The sequence below is a fragment of the Podarcis vaucheri genome, assembly GCF_965113315.1.
Source record: "Podarcis vaucheri genome assembly, chromosome: 16".
Classification (NCBI taxonomy): Eukaryota; Metazoa; Chordata; class Lepidosauria; order Squamata; family Lacertidae; genus Podarcis; species Podarcis vaucheri.
The window spans coordinates 15422860-15445619 of NC_138754.1; the positions used below are offsets into that span (position 1 = coordinate 15422860).

The 22760-nt window shown below is 50.0% G+C and overlaps 1 protein-coding gene and 1 long non-coding RNA gene across 2 annotated transcripts in view; one reads left to right on the top strand and one right to left on the bottom strand.

Moving 5' to 3' along the window:
- Positions 1 to 22760, top strand: part of RASGRP2 (RAS guanyl releasing protein 2) — a 42522-nt gene that overhangs the window by 9063 nt on the left and 10699 nt on the right. The window contains exons 3-12 of the mRNA XM_082204292.1: positions 148 to 250; positions 1821 to 1883; positions 2553 to 2684; positions 3174 to 3324; positions 4612 to 4785; positions 7685 to 7801; positions 8614 to 8895; positions 10882 to 10959; positions 18399 to 18521; positions 19464 to 19579. Of these exons, the coding sequence (XP_082060418.1) occupies positions 148 to 250; positions 1821 to 1883; positions 2553 to 2684; positions 3174 to 3324; positions 4612 to 4785; positions 7685 to 7801; positions 8614 to 8895; positions 10882 to 10959; positions 18399 to 18521; positions 19464 to 19579 (1339 nt within the window). The remainder of the gene's footprint in view (positions 1 to 147; positions 251 to 1820; positions 1884 to 2552; positions 2685 to 3173; positions 3325 to 4611; positions 4786 to 7684; positions 7802 to 8613; positions 8896 to 10881; positions 10960 to 18398; positions 18522 to 19463; positions 19580 to 22760) is intronic.
- LOC309521641 lies at positions 755 to 1818 on the bottom strand. The gene is made up of 2 exons (XR_014214748.1): positions 1712 to 1818; positions 755 to 1330 (listed from the first exon to the last, which is right to left on the bottom strand). It is a non-coding gene; the product is annotated as an uncharacterized lncRNA (long non-coding RNA).

Genomic DNA, 22760 nt, shown 5'->3' on the forward strand with positions numbered 1-22760 from the left:
CCCCCCGCAAGGCAGCAGTCACAGCTAAAGAATGCCCAACAGATGTCCATCCGACCAATGCTTAAAAACCTCCAGTGAAGGATGTTGTTGTTGTTAAATTCCCAGGGGGGACTTGCTCTGACTTGCATTTCTTTTTCTTTTTTCCAGACGATGAGGGCAAAGTTCGAGACCCCCAGCTGGTCCGCATGTTCCTCATGATGCACCCCTGGTACATCCCTTCCTCAGAGCTGGCCGCCAAGTTGCTTCAGATATATCCTTCCTTAGCCCGCCGGGCACAATCCCCACACCCAGCCAGCAGCATCATTTCCTTCTGAAAATGTCTTGCGCTAGGTTTCCCTGTCCTGGTGCCTGCCAGGTGCTTTGAACTGCATCTCCCATCTGCTCCAGGCAGCATAGTCCTGCTTCCTTGGGTGTGTGTGTGTGCGCTGCAGTTCCATAATGTCCAGAAGACACTTAGTGCAGGGGTAGCAAAGGACTTAAGACATATGGTTCACTCAGAATCCCCACTGCCCAAAAAACCCCAGGCAGCCAATACTGGATCCTTCCTCCCTCTCTTCCCACTGCCCTGTTGTGGCTGCAGCATTGTGGGATGATGACCACCCAGAAAAAGTGACCGGCCCCCTGAAGCTTGGAGAGTCACTTCCATTTGCAGCTCACAGTGGAAGAGGAATGATTTATGAGCGTTTGGCGCCTCCTCTCTGGAAGCTGCCAATATCTGCTCTTTGGAAAATAACAGCCGGGCTGTTATTTTCCACCATGTCTTCAAGCTGGGTGGTGAAGGGGACAAGGGGAATGTGGGATGAGTGGGCACCTGCCTTTTGGCCCCTACCCTCCCAAGGATGAAAAAAGTAGTTAGTTGCACTCTCCGCAGTGGAGCTGGGACTGTGTACATGCCATATGTCTAAAGCGCCTTTAGATTCCCAGCGAAGAATTCTGGGAATTGTAGTTTTCCTCTCATAGAACTACAATTCCCGGCACCCTTAATAGCCTTACCCAAATCTCTCCAGAGTTACCCATTGCCAGGCCCTTGTTGCACCAGCTTTTCTTCTTTTTGTGTATAGTTGTTCTCTTTATGTCTTGGATCCCTTTCTTCGTATTATTTTTTGTGCTTTCTTCTTCACACTTATAAACCACAACAGTGGCGGGATGGGAGACCTCGTTTTAATAGAGCCTGGGGCCTGGTTACTGACAAAACCGAGTTCCATGCATGAAGGCTGAAACCTCACATGAAGTACAAGTTTCATGCAGGAAGTGAAATTTTTTTGTGTGTGTGATCATAATTTTAATAGCTTGGATGCAGCTGCAGCGCAAAACCTTTGCTCTACTTTACCTATTGGATAGTAAAGGTAAAGGTAAAGGTACCCCTGCCCGAACGGGCCAGTCTTGACAGACTCTGGGGTTTGTGCGCCCATCTCACATCTATTGGCCGGGGGCCAGCGCTGTCCGAAGACACTTCCGGGTCACGTGGCCAGCGTGACAACGCTGCTCTGGCGAGCCAGAGCCGCACACGGAACGCCGTTTACCTTCCCGCTGGTAAGCGGTACCTATTTATCTACTTGCCCCCGGGGGTGCTTTCGAACTGCTAGGTGGGCAGGCGCTGGGACCGAGCAGCGGGAGCGCACCCCGCCGCGGGGATTCGAACCGCCGACCTTTCGATCGGCAAGCCCTAGGCGCTGAGGCTTTAGCCCACAGCGCCACCCGCGTCCCTTACCTATTGGATAGTTTGCAGTTTAAAACACCCCCAGACCCCCCCCAAATACCCCACAACATGCACACAGTTCCTCCCTCTTTCCCTTTTGCTCCTTAACCCTGCCCTGAACTTACCAGGAGTCTCGCGGGTCAGAAAACAGCTCCCTGCAAGTCAAGACTTGCCACTTGGTCCGGTAGGTGCTGGAGCAGGGAGGGTGGAGTGGTTTGTGGGAAGGCTGCTATGGAGGGAAAATGAGGGGATAGTCTGGACAGTTTGGGGAGTGGGAGGTTGGGGAAGTAACATTTGGGGTTTTTCAGTTTAGGAAGCCGTTGGTGGGCCTGGGACCCGGCAGGAAGGGCAGGTGGGATTCTTTGTTTAGACGTCAGGCAGAAGACTTCCTGTTTTGAAAGTTCCTCACAGATGAAGCGTAACTGAGAAAATAACCATTCACACTGCAAATAACATTGCATCCAAACGGTGCACTCGCCAACGAACTTACTTTGAAATTTACTTCTTCTTTTCCATTCCCTTATGAATAAAACCTATCAATACTGGTGTGGTTCCCACGGGATGGATGTTCTGTGGGAATAATAATAATAATAATAATAATAATGATGATGATGATATATTTATACCCTGCCCATCTGGCTGGGTTTCCCTAGCCACTTTGGGCCCATCCCAAAGCAAGGTGTTCACAGTGAAACTCATGTGACACTGCAGTACTTCTGGACTTTGGGGGCTGCCTGGGTGTGGGGCAGGGTGGTGGAGAGGTGGCTGCAAATCTTCTGCCCTCCTTGCTTGGAGACAATCTGCTGCCCCCTTCTGACTTTGCCACTGACCATGTCACTCCTGGTTCCGGCAGATACTGGATCTCTGCGTTCCCAGCGGAATTTGACCTAAACCCAGAGCTGGCTGAGCAGATCAAGGAACTGAAGGAGCTTCTGGGCCGGGAAGGGAACCAACGTCACAGCAGCCTCATTGACATAGAGAGCGTGTAGGTAAACAGCGTGGGGCCCCCCACAACAGTCCCCGCCCCCTGTCCTCCCTGGGTTAAGTTCTGGCAGGTTGCATCTGATTCCGGTGTGCGAACCTCAGGCTGTGAGCCTTGCATTCCTGGTGTGCGGCATCCACCGAGTTCTGCCCCAGAACCCTGAGCTCAGCAAGTTGGGAGCAAGTGCAGGGCCTCCTTGGTGGTGGCTCTCTCTGTGGGGTTTAGAATGGAATTCATGGAAGCCAAGGAAAACCTCACCTTGCATTTAGCTCTGTTGTATGCAAACTTGCTGCAAGCTGCGGGACTGGCCTCATGGTGGGGCTTTAAGGCTGAGATCTGAAAAACTTGGCAGCGGCATGCAGTTCCCCGAGTGCCAGGGATTTGGGGCCAAGCTGGTAGGCGGGTCCTTAGTACCCTTTAGGAGCCAGCTGGTCTCCACCTCTGCTTTTGCACATCCCAGGTAGAGGTTGAACTCTTGCGTCCCCCTTCCAGCCCCACCTACAAGTGGAAGAGGCAAGTCACACAGCGTCAGCCGGTGGCCCAGAAGAAGCGCAAGACGTCCCTTCTCTTTGACCACTTAGAGTCAGGGGAGCTGGCCGAACACCTCACCCACCTGGAGTACCACTCCTTCAGCAAGATCCTGGTAAGATCCATGAAGGTGGCAGTGGCTGAGTCCCTTCCCGCCCCACCCTCCGCGTGTGGGTGTTGCTGGGTAGGGCAACGGGTACAGTCATACCTCATGTTACGTTTGCTTCAGGTTGTGCATTTTTAGGTTGCGTCCCGAGGCGACCCAGAAGTACCGGAAAGAGTTACTTCTGGGTTTCGTCGCTCGTGCATGCGCAGATGCGCAAAATGATGTCACGCGCATGCGCAGAAGCGGCGAATCGCGACCTCCTGCAAACGCGCAGATGCGGGTTGCATTCTGCTCATGTTGTGAACGGGCCTCCGGAACGGATCCCGTTCGCAACCAGCGGTACCACTGTATTTAACTGATGTATGCCCTGGCACACAAGCATCACCAAACACAATATGAAAACTCTTAAAACGACCCAAACCCAGTGCTATTTTTCTAGAAAAAGAGGTGCCGGAACTCACCACAAACACCTCTTAGAATGGGCCCTTTCTCCTTGTGTGGTTTTTGGCAACTGGCAACCGCAAGCATTGCTGCCGCTGACCGTGGAGGCAGCGCATAGCTGCTCTGGCAAGTGGCCTTCCATAACCCTCTCCTCCATGAATCTGTCTCATCTTCTTTTATTGCCATTGAGGCTGGTGACCACCACGGCCTCCTGGCTGTGTTCTGCTTCTCACCCCACCTCCCTTTCCCTGGAACGACCATCCAGGTCTCTGAGACCAGGCTTGGCTTTTCCACAGAGCCAGGAGTGTCCTTACCCCACACCCATAAGACCCCGGGAGCAGGACCAGCCCCTTTTTTCAGAATGGCCAACCAAATGCCCTAGAGAAGGACCTGAGAGTCAACAGCAGCAACTCTCAGCAGAAGCTTCCTGCCTCCAGGAGTGGAGGCGGAACACGGCCATTAGGGCTAGTAGCCACTGAGAGCCTTATCCTCTAAGTGCCAACATTCCAGGCATCACTGTGTGTATATTTTTTAAATGAAAATATTTTTTATTGTGCTGTTAATAAAATAAAACCACATTAGGGCGGCTTGCAAATCAGTATAAACAAGAGAGTCCCTATATATATATATATATATGCTTTCGTAGATATATATACACACACAACATGAAAGGAAAATGGATTGGGGAGGGAGGAGGAAATATGCCTGCTCAGGTACAAAATCTTAGTTGCCTCACTGGGTTCGTGTTGGTGTTTTTAAAACAGATGTGCTGTTTTCTGGGCGCTATCTGGGCACCATTCAAACGGCTGGCCTGCCTCAGCCTCAACTGATCTGCTTTCTCCTCCCCCCCCCCAGTTCCAAGACTACCACAGTTTCGTCATGCATGGCTGCACGGTGGACAACCCCATCCTGGAGCGCTTCATCACCCTCTTCAACAGCGTCTCCCAGTGGGTGCAGCTCATGGTGCTCAGCAAGCCCACCGCCCAGCAGCGAGCCCAGGTCATCACTCGCTTCGTCATGGTGGCCCAGGTGAGAACGGGCGGTGCCCGGAACGTCCTTGCCTTCTGCAACCCTCTTGAGATTGTCACCTGCTTTTGAGCCTCTCAAATCAATCAATCAAACAAACAAGCAAACCAACCCCTGAACGTAGCCGACTGCCATTCTCGTGTTGCCACCCTCTGGACCTCACATGGAGGAAGCACACAAAGAAGGGCTTCTGCGGACGATCTCAGGGTCCAGGACTTTTTATCTGGGTGAGAGGCAGTCCTTGGTATAGTGGTTAAGAGCGGTGGACTCGTAATCTGGTGAACCGGGTTCGCATCCCCGCTCCTCCACATGCAGCTGCTGGGTGACCTTGGGCCAGTCACACTTGTCTGAAGTCTCTCAGCCCCACTCACCTCACAGAATGTTTGTTGTGGGAGAGGAAGGGAAAGGAGATTGTTAGCTGCTTTGAGACTCCTTCGGGTAGAGATAAAGCGGGATATCAAATCCAAACTCTTCTTCTTCTTGTGGTGTTGCGCTATCACTGAGCATCCTATGTAAGAGGTTCTAGAGCCCAGATCCTGTATTTTATAACCCCGATTCCTAAAGCCCTATAACCAGGCGGGGACCCAAACTGTGAACTTTGCAGACAAGTCCAGATTAAGACAGACATCTTGATTTTTATACACCAAACGCGAGCTGGTGCATTTACCACCCGAGTTTCTTCCAGTTCCAAATCCGAGCTCCCCCTTAAACAGACAAACAAACATCAGCCCAGCTGTGATTCCTCCATTGCGAGGGGCTGGACTGGACTCTACAGCTCCACAGTTCTGTGATTCAGGTCTTGCCCTGTTTTTCCTGCAGTGCCCTGTCAGCCTGCTTGCCTCCCGGCAACCTCCCCAAAGGTTTCTAAGCGTGAGCGCCTGGAGCCCGGAGCCTCAATTAGTGGGGATGGCAGCTAAATTAATCAAACCTGCTGGCCCTTTGCCTCTCCCTGCTGGACAGTGTGAAGTTCAGAGCAACCTTTTTTCTAGGTCATTTTTCTTTGAAGAGGAGAGAGAGAGAGAGAAAGCGCACACACGGGAGACTCTCTAAATATCTATTTATACATTCAGAGTTTGAGAAGGGGGCGGGAGATGATCCAGGAGCACAAAACTGCCTGCTCCAGATTATAGCCATCATCAAAGAGCACCCAGGGGCCTAGGGCTCCCCTCAAGCGGCCTTTGGGCTACTGCAATTTGCACATGGACTCCCCCTGATTTGGGGGGTCTGGGCCCAAGGAGATTAGGGATGGCTGGGAGGGGGAGACTTCCTGCATGTCTTAGGACGCTGGGAAATCAGGTTCCTCTGCTAGGGGTGAAGCAGGGACTCCCCACTCCAGAAGAGAGGCAGCAGGGTGTAGTGGTTAGTGTTAGGCTGGGACCTGGGAGACCAGGGTCCAAATTCCCCACTTGGGCCAGTCTCTGCCTCTCAGCCCAACCCACCTCAGAGGGTTGTTGTGGGGGTTAAATGAGGAGGAGGAGAATCACTGTGTAAACCAGCGTGAGTTCCTTGGAGGAGAGGTTGGGATATAAATGCAGATGATGATATAATAATAATAATAATAATAATAATAATAATAATAATAATAATAATAATAATAATAGAAAGAGTGACTGGCCGGGCATGATTACTTTGCACAATTCTGAATGCCTGAAGGTATCACCTGCAGATCTTTTATTTTTTATTTTTCAAATAAGAGGCAGCAACAGGGGCAGGGGCTGTTTGAAATCCAAATTGTGGCATGGGGGATGTTATTTTAAAGCATTGCTCCCCACCCTCTCCAAGGGCTGTTTCTTTCAATAGTAAAAATAAAATAAAATAGTGATGATTAAATAAAAATGAGCTTCCCCAGCTAAAAGATCTGAATTGCTCTAACTGACAGGGAGTCCTGCTCTCCCCACCTTTCCTGGGAACCTCCCTCCTCCCAAAAAATATCCCCCACTGTGACCTATCCAGTTAGGGTAAAGGTAAAGGGACCCCTGACCATTAGGTCCAGCCCTGACTTACTCTGGGGTTGTGGATCGGCAAGTCCTAGGTTCTGTGGTTTAACCCACAGCGCCACCCGCATCCCATTGACCTATCCAGTTACTTCTGTTAAAAGGGGAATTTGCCTCTGTGGGCTGTGTGTGTATTTCTTGTTTGTCTGTTGTTGTTTTTAACATTTTTTCCTTCCTAATAGCAATGTCTATTCTCCCAAGTAACATGTGGCCCAAACAGCAGTGCCTCCCCCAATGCCACACAATGCACACATGAGTGAGGGGTCGACAGGCTCTGCAGAGCCCCAAGTTCTGCAGAAGCACATGCACAAAAGAATTAGGGAGACTGCCCCTCCCCCAAATCAACAGACCTGATGAGGAAGATGAACATGCTCAGTGGGTGTGGGATGTTGACTGGCTTCTGAAGCTGGAATGAAAACCTGGGTGGGTGGAATGGAGTGGCTGGAAGCCGGACGAGGGAGTTCCTCCACGCTGCAACATTGTGTTGCAGCACCTGCTTTGTTTGTTCTTTTCAAAAAGAGAAATGGAAGCTGTTGAGAAGAAGAACCTTGATTAGAAATGTTAAGTCTTCAGATTGCATCCACTGAAACTGTGAGGTGAGGGTTGACTCTGCTCCTCCCTCTGCTTCCCACTACAGTGGTACTTCAGGTTAAGAACTTAATTCATTCCAGAGGTCCGTTCTTAATCTGAAGCACCACTTTAGCTAGTGGGGCCTCCCGCTGCCGCTGCGCCGCCGGAGCATGATTTCTGTTCTCATCCTGAAGCAAAGTTCTTAACCTGAGGTACTATTTCTGGGTTAGTGGAGCCTGTAACCTGAAGCGTCTGTAACCTGAGGTACCACTGTATTTCTTCCTCTCCTGCCTTGCCCTTCAACCCCCCCCCCACTTCTCCTCTCCTTCTGCTCTCAGAGGCTCCTCCAGCTGCAGAATTTCAACACCCTGATGGCCGTGGTGGGGGGGCTCAGCCACAGCTCCATCTCCCGCCTCAAGGAGACCCACAGTTTCGTGAGCCAGGAGACCACCAAGGTAGGTGGTAGTGGTGGGGGGTCTTTTTTGCATTGAGGGGAGAGGCAGGCTGTGTAAGGAGCTCACAGGGGTTTCAGAATCTGTTGGCCAGAGGCTCTCAGCAGGCTCCACACTTGCCTCTCTTGTTGCTGCTTATTCTCTTGCAAGCCCCCCTCCTTGGGCTGGGTCTGCACCCCCCATCCTTAAAGGGAGATGAGAGGGTGTGTGGAGCAGATTGATGCTTCGGGTTTTAGATCCTCTGTGGGTGGGGCTGCCTAAAGACCTGCCACTCAGTCTCCCACCCCTCTGGTGCAAAGACACCCTTATCCTTCATTTGTGGGGCTGGGTCAGCCAGCCCCTGGCCTTTGGGAAGGAGGCATGAGGGCTCTGGCAGGGTCCTAGAGTCCTCCTGTCTCCTTCCCAAAACCTAGTTAGTGCTTTCCCAGTTTTCAGGAGGAGTTAGAAAGGCTCTAGGACCCTGCCAGAGCCCTGTGCTGGGGGTGGAGAATCAAATTTTGGCCTCACTCCACCCCCACAGGGTGTGGGTTCCATGTTGAAGTACTCTTGCAGTCCGCTTGGTAGGAAACTGTTGGACCTGATCCTGCCCTAGTACAACCTCAGAGCTCCACACCTCAGGCATTTCCTCTGACTTGCCTTATCTGCATTTGCCCCTATGTTGGTCGAATAGCAACCATTTGGAAGAAGCAAGTGGCTAGCCCTCATGGGAAGAGCAGGGCTCTCTGGAGGCAGGGCTGCCCCCTCCTCATTCTTCATGCCTGCCTTCAAGGGGCTGCTGTTGTTGTTGACTCTTTCCTTTCCCCTGTCCTGCTCAGGTCTGGGAGTCACTGACGGAACTGCTGACGTCCGTGGGGAACTACAGCCGCTACCGGCGGCGCTTTGCTGAGTGTGTGGGCTTTAAGTTCCCCATCCTGGGGGTCCACCTCAAGGACTTGGTGGCTGTCCACGTGGCCCTCCCCGACTGGCTGGACCGGGCGCACAAGTGCCTCAACGGGAACAAGATGCAACAGTTGTTCAGCATCCTCAGTGAGCTGGCCATGGTCCAGAGCATCCGCCCGCCCTTCGAGGCCAACCCTGACCTCCTCAACCTCCTCATGGTAAGCTCTGCTTCTGCCCCCATGTGGAGGGCAGTCTCAGCCCTTGGGTGTCCCCCCAGTTTCCAGTCCTGGAGGGGTCTGGAATGCCAGTGCTCAGAGGTTGTTCCTTCCCATCAATCTCTTCCCTGCCCCACTTCAGATTTCAAGACACTTGGTCATTTTTGTGGGAATGTTGAGGATCGTAGGAGAGGATATGTTGATTAAATATTATCCTTCCTCACTCATGCTAGTGAGCTAGTAACAGGGCACATTCTCTTGTACATAGCAGGAAGCTAGTTGGTAGATTCGTTTGAATCTCTTGAGTTAAGCAATCCAGTCTGGCTTGTCCAGATTGGATTGTTCCTGGTCAATCCCCTTTAAAGGTAAAGGGACCCCTGACCATTAGGTCCAGTCATGGCCGACTCTGGGGTTGCGGCGTTGCTTTATTGGCCGAGGGAGCCGGTGTTTGTCCACAGACAGCTTCTGGGTCATGTGGCCAGCATGACTAAGCCGCTTCTGGCGAACCAGAGCAGCACACGGAAACGCCGTTTACCTTCCCGCCGGAGCGGTACCTGTTTATCTACTTGCACTTTGACGTGCTTTCGAACTGCTAGGTTGGCAGGAGCAGGGACCAAGCAATGGGAGCTCTCTCCGTTGCCAGGATTCGAACCACCGACCTTCCGATCGGCAAGCCCTAGGCTCCATGGTTTAACCCACAGCGCCACCCGCATCCCTAAAATCCCCTTTAGTTCCCTCTTAAAAACAATAATGACACAACAGTCTTTAAAAGTAATGATAAGGTTTACTTACAATACATTCGGTTCACAGAATGATCCTGAAGGCAGGCTTTAGCTTTTAGTTACAGTTACAGAGAAAGGTATGGATTCATCCTCTTGTGAGGAATGAGCCCATGTGCTGCTGGCTGAGAAACAGGCACACAGCATCAAGGTAGTCAAGAAAGTGAGAGCATCAGGAGAGAAGGGAAGATCCCTGCGTGACCAGCCCTTTTATGGGGTCTCCCAGGGTCATGGTCATCTATTTGGTCACACAGGGGGAGGATGCTCCAGACCAGGTGTGTGACAGGAAGTCCACTTGACTGCAGCAACATTCCCCTGTGTGTCCACTCTGGGCAAACAGGAAATGTTGTATTTGACTGCTTTTGTGATATTACATCCCACAAGTTTGGGGGGATGCAGATTGCTTGCGGTGACCTCTGGGTCTCCCTTTGCAACGGAGCCCAGTTGCATTTGAGGCAACGGGGTGGGGGGCTACAAAACTTCCTCGACAAAGTTTGTTTATTTATTTATTTATTTTAGCTCAGTTGGTAGAACATGAGACTCTTAGAGTCATGGGTTTGAGTCCCATATTGAGTGAAAGATTCCTGCATTTCAGGGGGTTGGGCTAGATGACCATAAAATAAAACCATAGGAAAGTTAAAGAGAGACTTCAGTTAGCCATTGTGGGAGAATATGTTCTTACAGTAATTACCTGCATGGACCTGGCCAGAAAAGCCCAAAAAAAGTTTTCTGCTGGCATTTAAAAGGTGAAACAGAAGGAACCTGCTGAATCTCCAGTGGCAGAGAGTTCCACTGGTCTGGGCTGGTGGTGCAAAAGGCTCTTTTTCTCATTGATGTCTGATGAGCCTCACCAACTCAGGGAACGATCAGTTACACTCCTACAGATAATCTTAGCGACTGAGCTGGGATATAAGGACTCAGGCAGCCCCTGAAGCACCCTGGACTTAAATATCCATTTAGTGAGAGGGGGACCTGCATTGAGCAGTGGGGATCCCATCCTTGCAGTTAGACATTTTTGGAGAAAGATTACAACAGATCTAGCAGGAAAGGGAGAAGCAGAAAGTCTTGCGGCACTTTCAAGGCTAGCCGTGGACTGGACTGAGGTCAGCCGGCAAACAGAATACAGTATTTTCTATACAAAACGGGGACAACTCTAATATTGGAAACAGCAAGTCTTAAGCTCTGACTTTGCTTTTTGTGTGTGTCTCAGGTCTCCCTGGATCAGTACCAGACAGAAGAGGAGATCTACCAGCTCTCTCTGCAGCGGGAGCCCCGGAATAAATCCACGGTAAGCCCCTAATGATACTGGCAGGATCAGGATGGGGCCTGAATCAAAGCAGCCCTAGTGTGTGTGGGACATGGCAGCGGAAGAGGAGTGTGTGTGTTTTCCTCACCCCCTTGCCACCTTGTAACTGCCAGCTGAGAGACAATGCAGTGCAGTGGTTAGAGTGTCAGACCAGGACCTGGGAGACTAGGGTTCAAATCCCCCACTTGGCCATGGGGCTCACTGGGTGACCTTGGGGGCCAGTCCCTGCATCTTGGCCTAACCCTATCTCACAGGGTTGTTGTTTGGGGGATTAAATGAGGAGAGGGGGCGAACCATGTATGCTGCTACCTTCAGCTGTCTGGAGAAAAGGGTGGGGTATATAACTGCAGTCAATCAATCAATCAATCAATCAATCAATCAGGGACGTGTGTGTGTGTGTGTGTGTGTGTGTGTGTGTGTGTGTGTGTGAGAGAGAGAGAGAGAGAGAGAGAGAGAGAGAGAGATGGATGTGTGGATCGTGCCCAGGCGAGAACCTGTGAAACCCCACAATCTTTCCTTTTTTGGGTCTGAGCCCTTGCCTGCTGCTTGTGGCCTTGGCCTCATAGCTCTTTGGCGGAGCCCCTGCCATTGCATTCAGGCGGCCGCAAGTTCAACCCCCCAGGATCTCAATTTCAGGATCAGGGAAGATTCTTGGGAAGAGCCTCCTCGGCCTCAGAAGCCCAGCTGATCAGAGCAGCAGACCATTTAAGAATATATATATATATGTGTGTGTGTGTGAGAGAGAGAGCGAGCAGTGCTTTTTTTTCTTAAAAAATGTTTACGGGTACTCTCATTTTCCTACATATATTGAAATACTGCCCCTCAATGAGGCCAAACTTAGATTCACAAAATGTTTAGGGGTATGCATACCCCTGCGTCTCCCCGGAAAAAAAGCACTGTATATATGGAATGAATGGGGGAGGAGGCAGAGGGGAAGAGGGAGCTGTTTTGAATTAGACCATCAGTCTGTATTTACTACTGAGAATGCATAAATAAAGACTGTTCGGAAAAAGAGGAAGAGCAGGGGAGTCATTTCTGGGCTGGGCAGGTCATTGGTCGATGGCTCAGGACAAGGCAGCGCCTTCTCTCCCTGGCGTGACCCTGAGTGACCCCCTCTGGCCTCCTTGGGAGGCGAGCATGACTTGAGCATTGCAAATGGATTTGACATCTGGAGAGAGGAAGGGGGAAGAGCAGAAACTGCTGCGACAGGGGCAGGGAGAGAGTTACAAAGCACTTAAAGGCACAGGATCATGGATGGGACCACGAGAGTCATTTAGTCCATGGGTAGGCAAACTAAGGCCGGGGGCTGAATCCAGCCCAATCGCTTTCTCAATCCAGCCCACGGACGGTCCGGGAATCAGCGTGTTTTTACATGAGTAGAATGTGTCCTTCTACTTAAAATGCATCTCTGGGTTATTTGTGGGGCATAGGAATTCGTTCTCACCCCCCAAAAAATAATATAGTCCGGCCCCTTACAAGGTCTGAGGAACAGCGGACCGGCCCCCTGATGAAAAGGTTTGCTGACCCTGACTAGTCCAACCCCCTGCAATTCACAGCTAAGGAGTCCTTAACAGATGCCCATCTGACTGCTGCTTAAAAACCGCCAGTGAAGGAGAGTCCACCCCCTTCTCAGGTTGTCCATTCCACTGTCAAACAGCTTTTGCCCCCAAAAAACTATTCCTGATATTTAGCTGGAATTTATTTTCTTGTTATTTGAATCCGTTGGTTGGGGTCTTTCCCTCTGGAGCAGCAGAAAACAGGCTTGCTCTCTCTTCCCAGTGACAGCTCTTCAGATATTTCAAGCCTGCTATTGTATCCCCTCTCAGTCACACACTTGCATGAAGTGTGCCTATGTTTAATTTATATCGAATCATAGAACTGTAGGGTTGGAAGGGGCAACGAGGGTCATCTAGTCCAACCCCCTGCAATGCAGGGATCTTTTGCTCCACTTGGGGCTTGAACCTATGACCCTGAGATTAACATGCTCTACCCACTGAGCAATGATCAGGGTGGAGGCCCTGAAGTGGGCAGCATCACATCCACACTGTGCTTTGCAGTCTCCTATGAGCAAATAATAGTTTTTGAAGTTCTGAAAAGGGTGGGTGGGTGAGGAGATCTGGGGCTCGCTGCAAGAACTCCAGGTCCAACCTCTAACAACGCCCCTGCTGTGCGGCAAGAAGGTCCAGGGTCAGTTCTGCTTGTTGGGTTCTGCTTTCTTTTTGAGGAGGGGTACCTGGAGAGTCAAGGGAAGCGGGTGGTGCTGTGGTTTAAGCCATAGAGCCTAGGGCTTGCCAATCAGAAGGTTGTGGTTCGAATCCCCACGACGTTGCTCGGTCCCTGCTCCTGCCCATCTAGCAGTTCGAAAGCACGTCAAAGTGCAAGTAGATAAATAGGTACCGCTCTGGCGGGAAGGTAAATGGTGTTTCCGTGCACTGCTCTGGTTTGCCAGAAGCGGCTTAGTCATGCTGGCCACATGACCCAGAAGCTGTATGCCGGCTCCCTCAGCCAGTGAGATGAGCGTTGCAACCCCAGAGTTGTTTGCGACTGGACTTAACGGTCCGGGGTCCCTTTACCTTTACCTTTACCTTTTACCTGGAGAGTCTGGGCAGTTTTGCAATACTTTGCGTACAAAGAGGCAAGGGGAGACAAACGGCCTAAGCAGGCAGAGGGCCCTCTTGGTAGTGGCGCCCGCCCTGTGGAACACCCTCCCATCAGATGGCAAGGAAATAAGCTAGTACAGTATCTTACTTTTAGAAGACATCTGAAGGCAGCCCTGTTTAGGGAAGTTTTTAATGTTTAATGCTGTAACATGTTTTAAATATTCGGTTGGGAGCTGCCCAGAGTGTCTGGGGAAACCCAACCAGATGGGCGGAGTATAAATAAATAATAAATTATTATTATTATGACTAAGCACTTCTAGGAGGTGATTGATCCACCCCCCTGCCCACATCAGCTCTCTTGCATCCATCAAGGCACTTGTTTATTATCGGCATCTGATAGGCAGCCCAAAAAAGGAGGGTTCTCTGCTGAGCAGCTGTCAATCAAACTTCCAGTCTTCCCCAACCTGGGGCTTTCCAGATGTTTTGGACTACAAGTCCCCCCAGCCCCCCCCCCGACAACATGCTGTCTGGAGGGTTGATGAGAGTTGTAGTCCAAAACAGCTGGAAAACCCCAAAGGTTGGGGAGGCCTGAGCTAGGTGGTCTGCTTCTGTCTTTCTGCTTGCCCCCTGCAGAAAAGGCTGCCTTTAATTCCTCCCAACCTTCTTTACCTGCTAAGGTCAGGGAAGGAGCGGAGGGAGTCACCTTCCAAACTCTAGGAGGGCCCAACTAGGGCGATGTTAATTAAAATTCAGGTGCCTGCTTTTTTGCTTTTCTTTTCTTTTTTACTGTGTAAAAGCAAAAGAAAGCCTGAGCAGCCTTGCTGTTGGGGTGGGGGGGGGGTACCATGTTCTCTCCCTGCCAAGAGCTGCCTCTCCAAAGCTTGCCTTTGCATTTCCAAGGAGGCTGCAGCAACTCCCAGGGAATCTTCCCTTGAGATGCAACTAACACCTTCAGAGAGTTAAACTCCTTGATCCCAAGGCTGCTATTTGCATATCCAGCCCCCTAAAAAACCAAAACCCTGTGCATGTTAAGCACATTCAGATAATTAACTTTGCACAAGATTCCTTCTCTTTAATTTCCCTTAAGAGACCTCAGCTGAACATTCCAGCCTTGTTAGAATTATTTCTCCCGAAAGCCCAACTCTGATCAGCCACTGTTCAGGTAAAGCTTTTGCGACTGCCCTATCCTATCTGTGCCCTCCTTTCTCTGGCGGGTAATGTCTTGCAAAGGATTGCTTCTGGGGTGGGGAGGGGTTGGGGGCTCAAGGGCTGTTGCCAGACTCTGCACATGCTCAGAGGTGTGAGCCTGACTTGGAAAGCAAGTTTGGGGTCACTGAGCCCTGGTTCAAAACCTGGGTTTCCACTTTGTCCCCCCACCCACCCCAAAAGGAATTCTTCTACCCTCTCTTTTGCCCATTTTTTAAAAACTGAAGCTTTGTCATAATACAGTACGATAAAAAAAACCAAACTGATCTAAATGAGAAAAAAAGAGAAAAGAAAATGCAAAGTTATAGAACCATAGAATTGTAGAATTGGAAGGGGCCTTGAGGATCATCTAACCTTGGTGTTTTCAGATCAGTCTTAACTCTTGTCTCACGCAAAAAGGGGTGGACTCCCTCAGCGCTCACCTGGCAGCTTCCCTTTCTTCTTCCAGCCTACCATCCTGGGAGATGTTCCCTTCCCTGCCTCTCGCACAGGGTCCTTCATCAACCACCCATCACTTTCTCAATAGCAACCCAGAAGGAGTTCCTCTACCCTCTTTATAATGTTCAGATTGTTGGTGCTCATCCTGGGCAGCTTTTTAGCCACAGATATGCCACACACACAGGGACGTGGGTGGCGCTGTGGGTTAAACCACAGAGCCTAGGACTTGCCGAGCAGAAGGTCAGCGGTTCGAATCCCCGCGACGGGGTGAGCTCCTGTTGCTTGGTCCCTGCTCCTGCCAACCTAGCAGTTCGAAAGCATGTCAAAGTGCAAGTAGATGAATAGGTACCACTCTGGCGGGAAGGTAAATGGCATTTCCGTGTGCTGCTCTGGTTCGCCAGAAGCGGCTTAGTCATGCTGGCCACATGACCCGGCTCCCTCGGCCAATAAAGCGAGATGAGCGCCGCAACCCCAGAGTCAGCCACGACTGGGCCTAATGGTCAGGGGTCCCTTTACCTTTATGCCACACACACACGGCCACCGGGTGGCCATAAGGATCAGTTCTGAGCAGTGTAAGAACATCAGGACATCAGAAGAGTGCTGCTGGATGAGGCCAGTGGCCCACGTAGTCCAGCAGCCTGTTCTCCCAGCAGCCAGCCAGATGCCCTAATGGGAAACTGGCAAAGCAGGACTTGACCGCAAGAGCCCTCTCCCCTCCTGCCATTTCCAGCAATTGGCATTGCTGCCTCCAACTATGAAGGCAAAGCAGAGCCATCATGGCTAGCAGCTATCAATAACTCTTTCCATGAATTTATCTAATCCTGTTTTTAAAGCCATCCAAGTGCAACTGGGATAGCTCAGTTGGTAGAGCATGAGACTCTTAAGCTCAGGGTTGTGAGTTCGAGCCCCAGGTTGGGTAAAATATTCCTGCATTGCAGGGGACTAGATGGGTTCTTGTGTCCTTCCAACTCTGCAGTTCTATGGTGGCCTCCTCTGCCTCCTGGGGAATATTGTGTGTGTGTTTGTGTACGTGTATATGAGTGTGCATTAATTCCGGGATGGTGTTGGGGCCTGAATTTAACCATCCTTCCCAGCCTATCCCAGGGTTCCTCCCTTGGGGACCCGTTTCCTGTGGTCAGGGAACAGAAGCCACCGGATACAACTGTATGTTTGCGATCGAGCTCTGCTGCTGCTTCTCCTTCTGCCCCCACCTCCCCCCACTCCCACCGATAGCTCTTGAAAAAAATTGTCCCATCTGCACTTTTAAGCAAAGCAAACCTGGCTTTGCACTTCCTGTGGACTGACATGCAGATCTGAACCCGTTTTTCCGTTTGCGTTTCCGCACTTCTCCAAATTGAGCGATATAGCTCTTGCTCAGAATACGAAGACAAAGTGCTGCATTTTAGAGTAAAATGCAGGAGAAAGGGTTTCCCCCCCCTTTTTTTGGAAATAATTTTTATTGTTTTACAAAGTAAATCACACAATTAACACAGTTAAATTTTGAAATGAAACAAGATTCTTCCAAATCTTAGGACTTCCCTCCTCCTCTCCGTGGATCCTTTAAATATCTTAATCAACTGCATATTATAGTTCATCCAAATTATGGTCTTTCAGGAGATGGTTAATATTTCGGGGGAGAAATGCCAAAAAAAATGTGTATTTTGTGAAAAAATGACGCTAGTGCAAAAGTTTGTGCCCTAAAAATCACGGAATGCTGCAGAAGCAGAAAACAAGAGGAGTTACGAATGAGCATGTGAGAAATTGTCACAGGCCAGAAACAGATTGCTCTGTCTCTCCCTCCCTCCAACCAGCTGCCCTGTTGGTGGTGGGGCAGCCCCAGGGGTGCTGCCTAGAAGGGGTGGTCAGGGGGCTGCCCAAAGGGGGGTGTCGCTTGGCCAGAGCACTAGGACCTAAGGAGCTGGGTGGCCAGCAAGGGAGCCAGGGTGGTACGGTTGCTGAAGGGTGTGGGGAACCCGGGTTCAAGGTCTACTCCTTGAAGTGGGCTGAGGGTGGTTGGATGAGCATCCTCCATCTCTCCATCTCACCTTCTTCCAGGTGTGTAATGAGGATAAAAGCAGGTCTCTCTCTCTGAACTCCTTGGACGAACTATAATGAAGGCAGACATGGGGAGTCATGTCCCTTCTGCGCTCCACCCCAGCGCCAGCCGCCTCTTAATGCAGCACATGTGGCCCCTGCAGATTTTAGTTTAGTGAAAAGGCAGGTAAGAGGTGGGCATGATAGAAGTTTATAAAATCATGCATGGCAGGGAGAAAGTGGATAGAGAGAAGTTATTTCTTCCTGTCACGTAATACTAGAACTCGTGGGCTTCCAATGAAGCTGAATATTAGAAGGTTTGGGAGAGAGAAGAGAAAGGACTTCTTCACAGAGCACACAGTTAAACTGCGGAACTCACTGCCACAGGAAGCAGTGATGACCACCAACTTGGTTGGCTTTAAAAGAGGATTGGGCAGATTTGTGGATGACGAGGAGCAGTGTCGTAGCGTGGGGGGTGCAGGGGGGGCCGGCCGCACCGGGCACAACATCTGGGGGTTAGGGTTAGGGGGCGCAAATCCACGGGTTAGGGGGTGCAAATCCACGGGTTAGGGGGCACAAATTACTTGCCTTGCCCCGGGTGCTGACAACCCACGCTACGCCACTGACGAGGAGGCTATCTGCAGCTACTAGCCTTGATGGCTATTCTTTTGCTGCCACAGTGGGAGGCAGCAGTGCTTCTGAACCCCAGTAGGGCAGAGGACTCTTGTGCTCAGATTGTGCTTGTGGGTTTCCCAGAAGAGGCATCTGGTTGGCCACTATGAGAACAGGATGTTGGGCTGAGACGGGCACTGACCTGACCCAGCCATGGGGCTCTTTTTATTTTGTTCTGCTTTTTGTGCTGAGCTGCATTCCTGAGTTTTCGTGGTTTATCTCCTTGCTGCTGTTTCCCCCCCCCAAAAAAATGGCATTTCTCTCCTGTTTTTAAACTCCTTCTGTATAAGTGTGTTTCTGGATTGTGAACCTGCTATTTTTAAAACGGCTAAATTTCTGGAGAATGGGATATTGTAGGGTGGTTGTTTTTTTGTTTTGTTTTTTAAGTATGTAAGCTATTTTGGGGGAATAAAAGGCAGCAGAGAAATATTTTGAATGAATGAATAGTTTCGCTTTCTCCTTCTCCCGCAGCCTTCCAGCCCCACGTCCTCCACCCCCCCACCCCAGCCCGTGGTCATTGAGGAGTGGGCATCAGTGCCCAAACCCAAACCGGACCAGGCGATTGTGCGGAAGCACATTGAGAAGATGGTTGAGGTAGGACTTGGGGTGGGTGGGGAGTAGTAGAGGGAGGGGAGGGATTGCAGAGGAAGATCCCGGTGATGGTTAAATCCAGGAGGAATCTAGACACATATAAAAAAAGCATTGTGAAAATGCTTTTTTTAAAAAAAAGTTTGAAAAAAAAAGATATTGAATTTGCCATAGCTCACCATCGCCATCTAGTGTCACATTTGTATAATGCACTTTATAGCACACTTAAAGCATTTTGTTTGCTGTGTCCCAGATAATACATTAGAGGCTCCTCAGGTCTGGAGGCTCACCGTAGGGACAAGTGACTTTTTTTGTTAAAAGTTGAGCAATTTCACACTTGAGTTCTTTGAGGACTTGTGTGGGGATGCTACCTAGATCTGGTGATTTTTTTTTTTTCTTGTCCCCAAGGCCTCAAACTTTGTCTCAGGCCATTGTTATTTGCCTCTGTTCTTCACATTCCCTTCCAGTGAAAATCATTTTGGACATAAAACTTATGGAACAAGCTGTGCTATCATAATGATTAAGGTTTTAGGTTATATGTTAGTGACTAAGTTTTAATTTATATATTTTTTAACTATTGCTGTATCTGTATTGTCTCTGCTATACCTAATTGCAAATTCAAATGTATCCCTATCATGTTTTATGACTTCCTTGATATTGTATGTGGGCTAGAACTGGTCTGTGACCGAAATAATAAAATTCAATTCAATTTTGGGCACAGGGATTTGCCCTCTTATTTTCCATTGTGAAGACAGATGCAAATCATTCATTTGGCTTCTCTGCAAACTCCTTATCCTCCTTTAGCACTCCTTAGACTCCCTTGTCATCCAAGGGTGAGGGGTGAGGGGCAGAAACATAGCCAGGGATTTACAGGGGGCAGTGTGGGTGATTATATTGGCAACACTTCAGTGATGTCTTGCTTCCAACTTACCTCCATCTTTCTTTCAGTCCGTCTTCAGGAACTTCGATGTGGATGGAGACGGGCACATTTCCCAGGAAGAGTTCAAGATCATCCGGAATAACTTCCCGTACCTGTGCAAATTCGGAGACCTGGATGAGAATCAGTGAGTTGCCCCTCAGGGAGGTTCAAACCAGCCTGAGGCTCGAACAACTTCCATCCCGCCCCAAATGTTATCCCCACCTGCCCTGTTTGTTTGTTTCTTATATATTAATTAAGGTAAAGGGACCCCTGACCATTAGGTCCAGTCTTGGCCGACTCTGGGGTTGTGGTGCTCATCTCGCTTTCTTGGCCGAGGGAGCCGGCGTACAGCTTCCGGGTCATGTGGCCAGCATGACTAAGCCGCTTCTGGTGAACCAGAGCAGTGAACGGAAACGCCGTTTACCTTCCTGCCGGAGCGGTACCTATTTATCTACTTGCACTTTGACGTGCTTTCAAACTGCTAGGTTGGCAGGAAATTACTAGGTTACTAAATAAATAAATCACCTTATTCTTAATTATTATTCACCCCATCTTTTTGTTTCCGTTTAGAAGCACCCAAAGTGGCTTGCATCAAAAACACAAAAGCTTAACCGTGGCATTACCACTGAAACTCAGGACTTGGGCATTTGAGTTGCTGAGTTCAGTTTGAGAAACAATAGTTTTCAAAAATGGATGCAGGTCTCCAATGGTCCACCCACATTTCCGTTTCTCCCATGATTTCAAGTCATGATTTTATTTCCTTGTCCTGCCACTTTCCTGCCTGTGGGGTTTGAGAAGGAGCCACTCTGAAGTCTTGAGTGAGAGATGAACGCAGCCAAGTTAAGAGGCTTGTGTGTCACCTTTAAAGATTAACAGGTTGCCTGCGGCAGACGGTTGGACCACAGTCTGCTCCATCAGATATGCTTGTAGCCGTAATTATTGTGGTTTGTGTCCTATGTAAAAAGGCACCTGACCCAGACCTGCTTTTGGGTGAGGGTGTTTAGTAGAATCGTACAGCTGAAAGGATCATTTAGTCCAACCCTGTGCAGTGTATCATTGGGGTGGCTCCAAGCTGCTTATGGGGCGCACATCTCGAACTCCTGGTTTGGTCTTGCCGTTTGGGTCACGCCTTTCTCCGAGTTGTGCAAAGGTGACAGTTTTGATTGGAGAAAATGACTGTAGATCTTGCAGGAGATTGCCCCCCCCCCCAGTCACAGAGAGAGAGAGGGATAGAAGGAAGCCGGTTTTGAGGTTTCAGGGGCAGATAAACTTTTAGCTCTCTTTAAAAATTAAAAAAAGGTTTTCTGACCCAAGTTGCGCCTTGAACTTTTGTGCAAATAAGGAACTGGGAACCCACTACAGCGCTGGTTGTCAAAATAAACCTGTTTGCCTTTTGCACAAACCTCTTTCTTGTTTTTGCTGTCTTGGATGAACACAGAAGTTCATCCTTGCAAAATTGTTTTGAAGAAGCAGGAGGGCTGTTTGAAAGCTTGAGCTGTTTTTTCCTGAAGTTTGTTCTTACACCTCTCTCTCTCTCTCTCTCTCTCTCTCTCTCTCTCTCTCTCTCCACACACACACACACACACACTTTTCTGCTTTGTGATCAGATTCGACTTTGCAAAACGAATCTTGATACCACTTGAATTTTGTGTGTGTGTGTGTGTGTGTGTGCTGCGGATCGGGGAGTGAAGAGAGAGACATGGGGGTGAATTGCATGTTCCTTCTGGCAGAGTTGGAGTTTGCTTCTCTTCCTTGGGAGAGGACCAAGGCACCCTGGCTCTCAGCCCACCCTGCGAGCTTCCTCTGGGACTGAGCGACGCAAAACTATGACAGCCGCAGAGTCCTCCTTACAGGCCCCAAACACCAACATCGCTCCTTATTTGGTGACCCGCCTCTCTTGCCTGCTCTGCTTCACTACAGCCACCTCCACCCCAAAACTCTCTCTCTCTCTCTCTCTCTGTGTGTGTGTGTGTGTGTGTGCAGAGGAGCGGGTGACGTGGGGGACCTTTCCTCACTCACTCTCTGAATCTCTGTGGTTTCCGGGGCTGCCTCCACCCTGCCTCTCGGTGTGTGGGAACTGGGAGGGGCGAGGCGAGGCAGGGATAGTGGTTGCCTCTTCACAAAACATTGTGTTCAAAGGCTGCCCCATATTTGCCCTCAGGGACACCTAAAGACATGGCCCTCCCCTACTTCCCCACCTGTGAACCCCCCCCCCACTCCCTTGTGCAGCTGGGGCTTATTTTCCAAACAGAGAGGGGCACCCCCTTTCTGGGGTGTGGGTCTGATCTGTGGCTGCTCTCAGGGTTGGGGAGGGAAAATAACTCCCCCCCCCATTCTCTGTGCTAAGACAAGCAATACAGTGGTAACTTGGGTTACAGATGATTCAGGTTACAAACTCCGCTAGCCCAGAAATAGTACCTCAGATTAAGAACTTTGCCTCAGGATAAGAACAGAAATCGTGTGGCGGCAGTGCAAGGCCCAATTAGCTAAAGTGGTACCTCAGGTTAAGAACAGTTTCAGGTTAAGAACGGACCTCCAGAACGAATTAAGTTCTTAACCCGAGGTACCACTGTGGTTTAAGGGTGGTCTGGCGGTGACAGAGCTGAGCTATATCGGGGCAACGCTTTGGTCATTTATTTGTCTGCTTGCTGCCTTAGTGGCCTCCCTTTCAAAACAAAGCGTGTGGGTCTCTCCCACCCTTCCCTTTTGTCCTCACAACAACCCTACGAGGTAGGCGAGGCTGAAAGAATGTGACTGGCTTCTATGGGCCGCTAGGTGAATCGCTGGCTGGAATGGGGAATTGAACTTTGGTCCTCCCTCCTAGTTCTAACCCTGCTTTCTAAGGTGCTTTCCAAGCAAGGGTCCGAGCATTTTTGCCCTTGGCCCACTTTTCCCCATGAAAAACTTGCTCTTTAGTGCTAAATCGGAACAAACAGCAATCCGTGGAAAACCCCTTTGTTCCAATTCAGCACTAAAGCACAGGTTTTCCCGGGGAAATGATCATAGAATCATAGAGTTAGAATAGACCACAAGGGCATCGAGTCCAACCCCCTGCCAAGCAGGAAACACCATCAGAGCACTCCTGACATATGGTTGTCAAGCCTCTGCTTAAAGACCTCCAAGGAAGGAGACTCCACCACACTCCTTGGCAGCAAATTCCACTGTCGAACAACTCTTACTGTCAGGAAGTTCTTCCTAATGTTTAGGTGGAATCTTCTTTCTTGTAGTTTGGATCCATTGCTCCGTGTCCGCTTCTCTGGAGCAATGGGATGGGGCAAACAGAAATGTTGATGAGCCCTAATCTAAGGGTGTGGAGATCTCCTCTT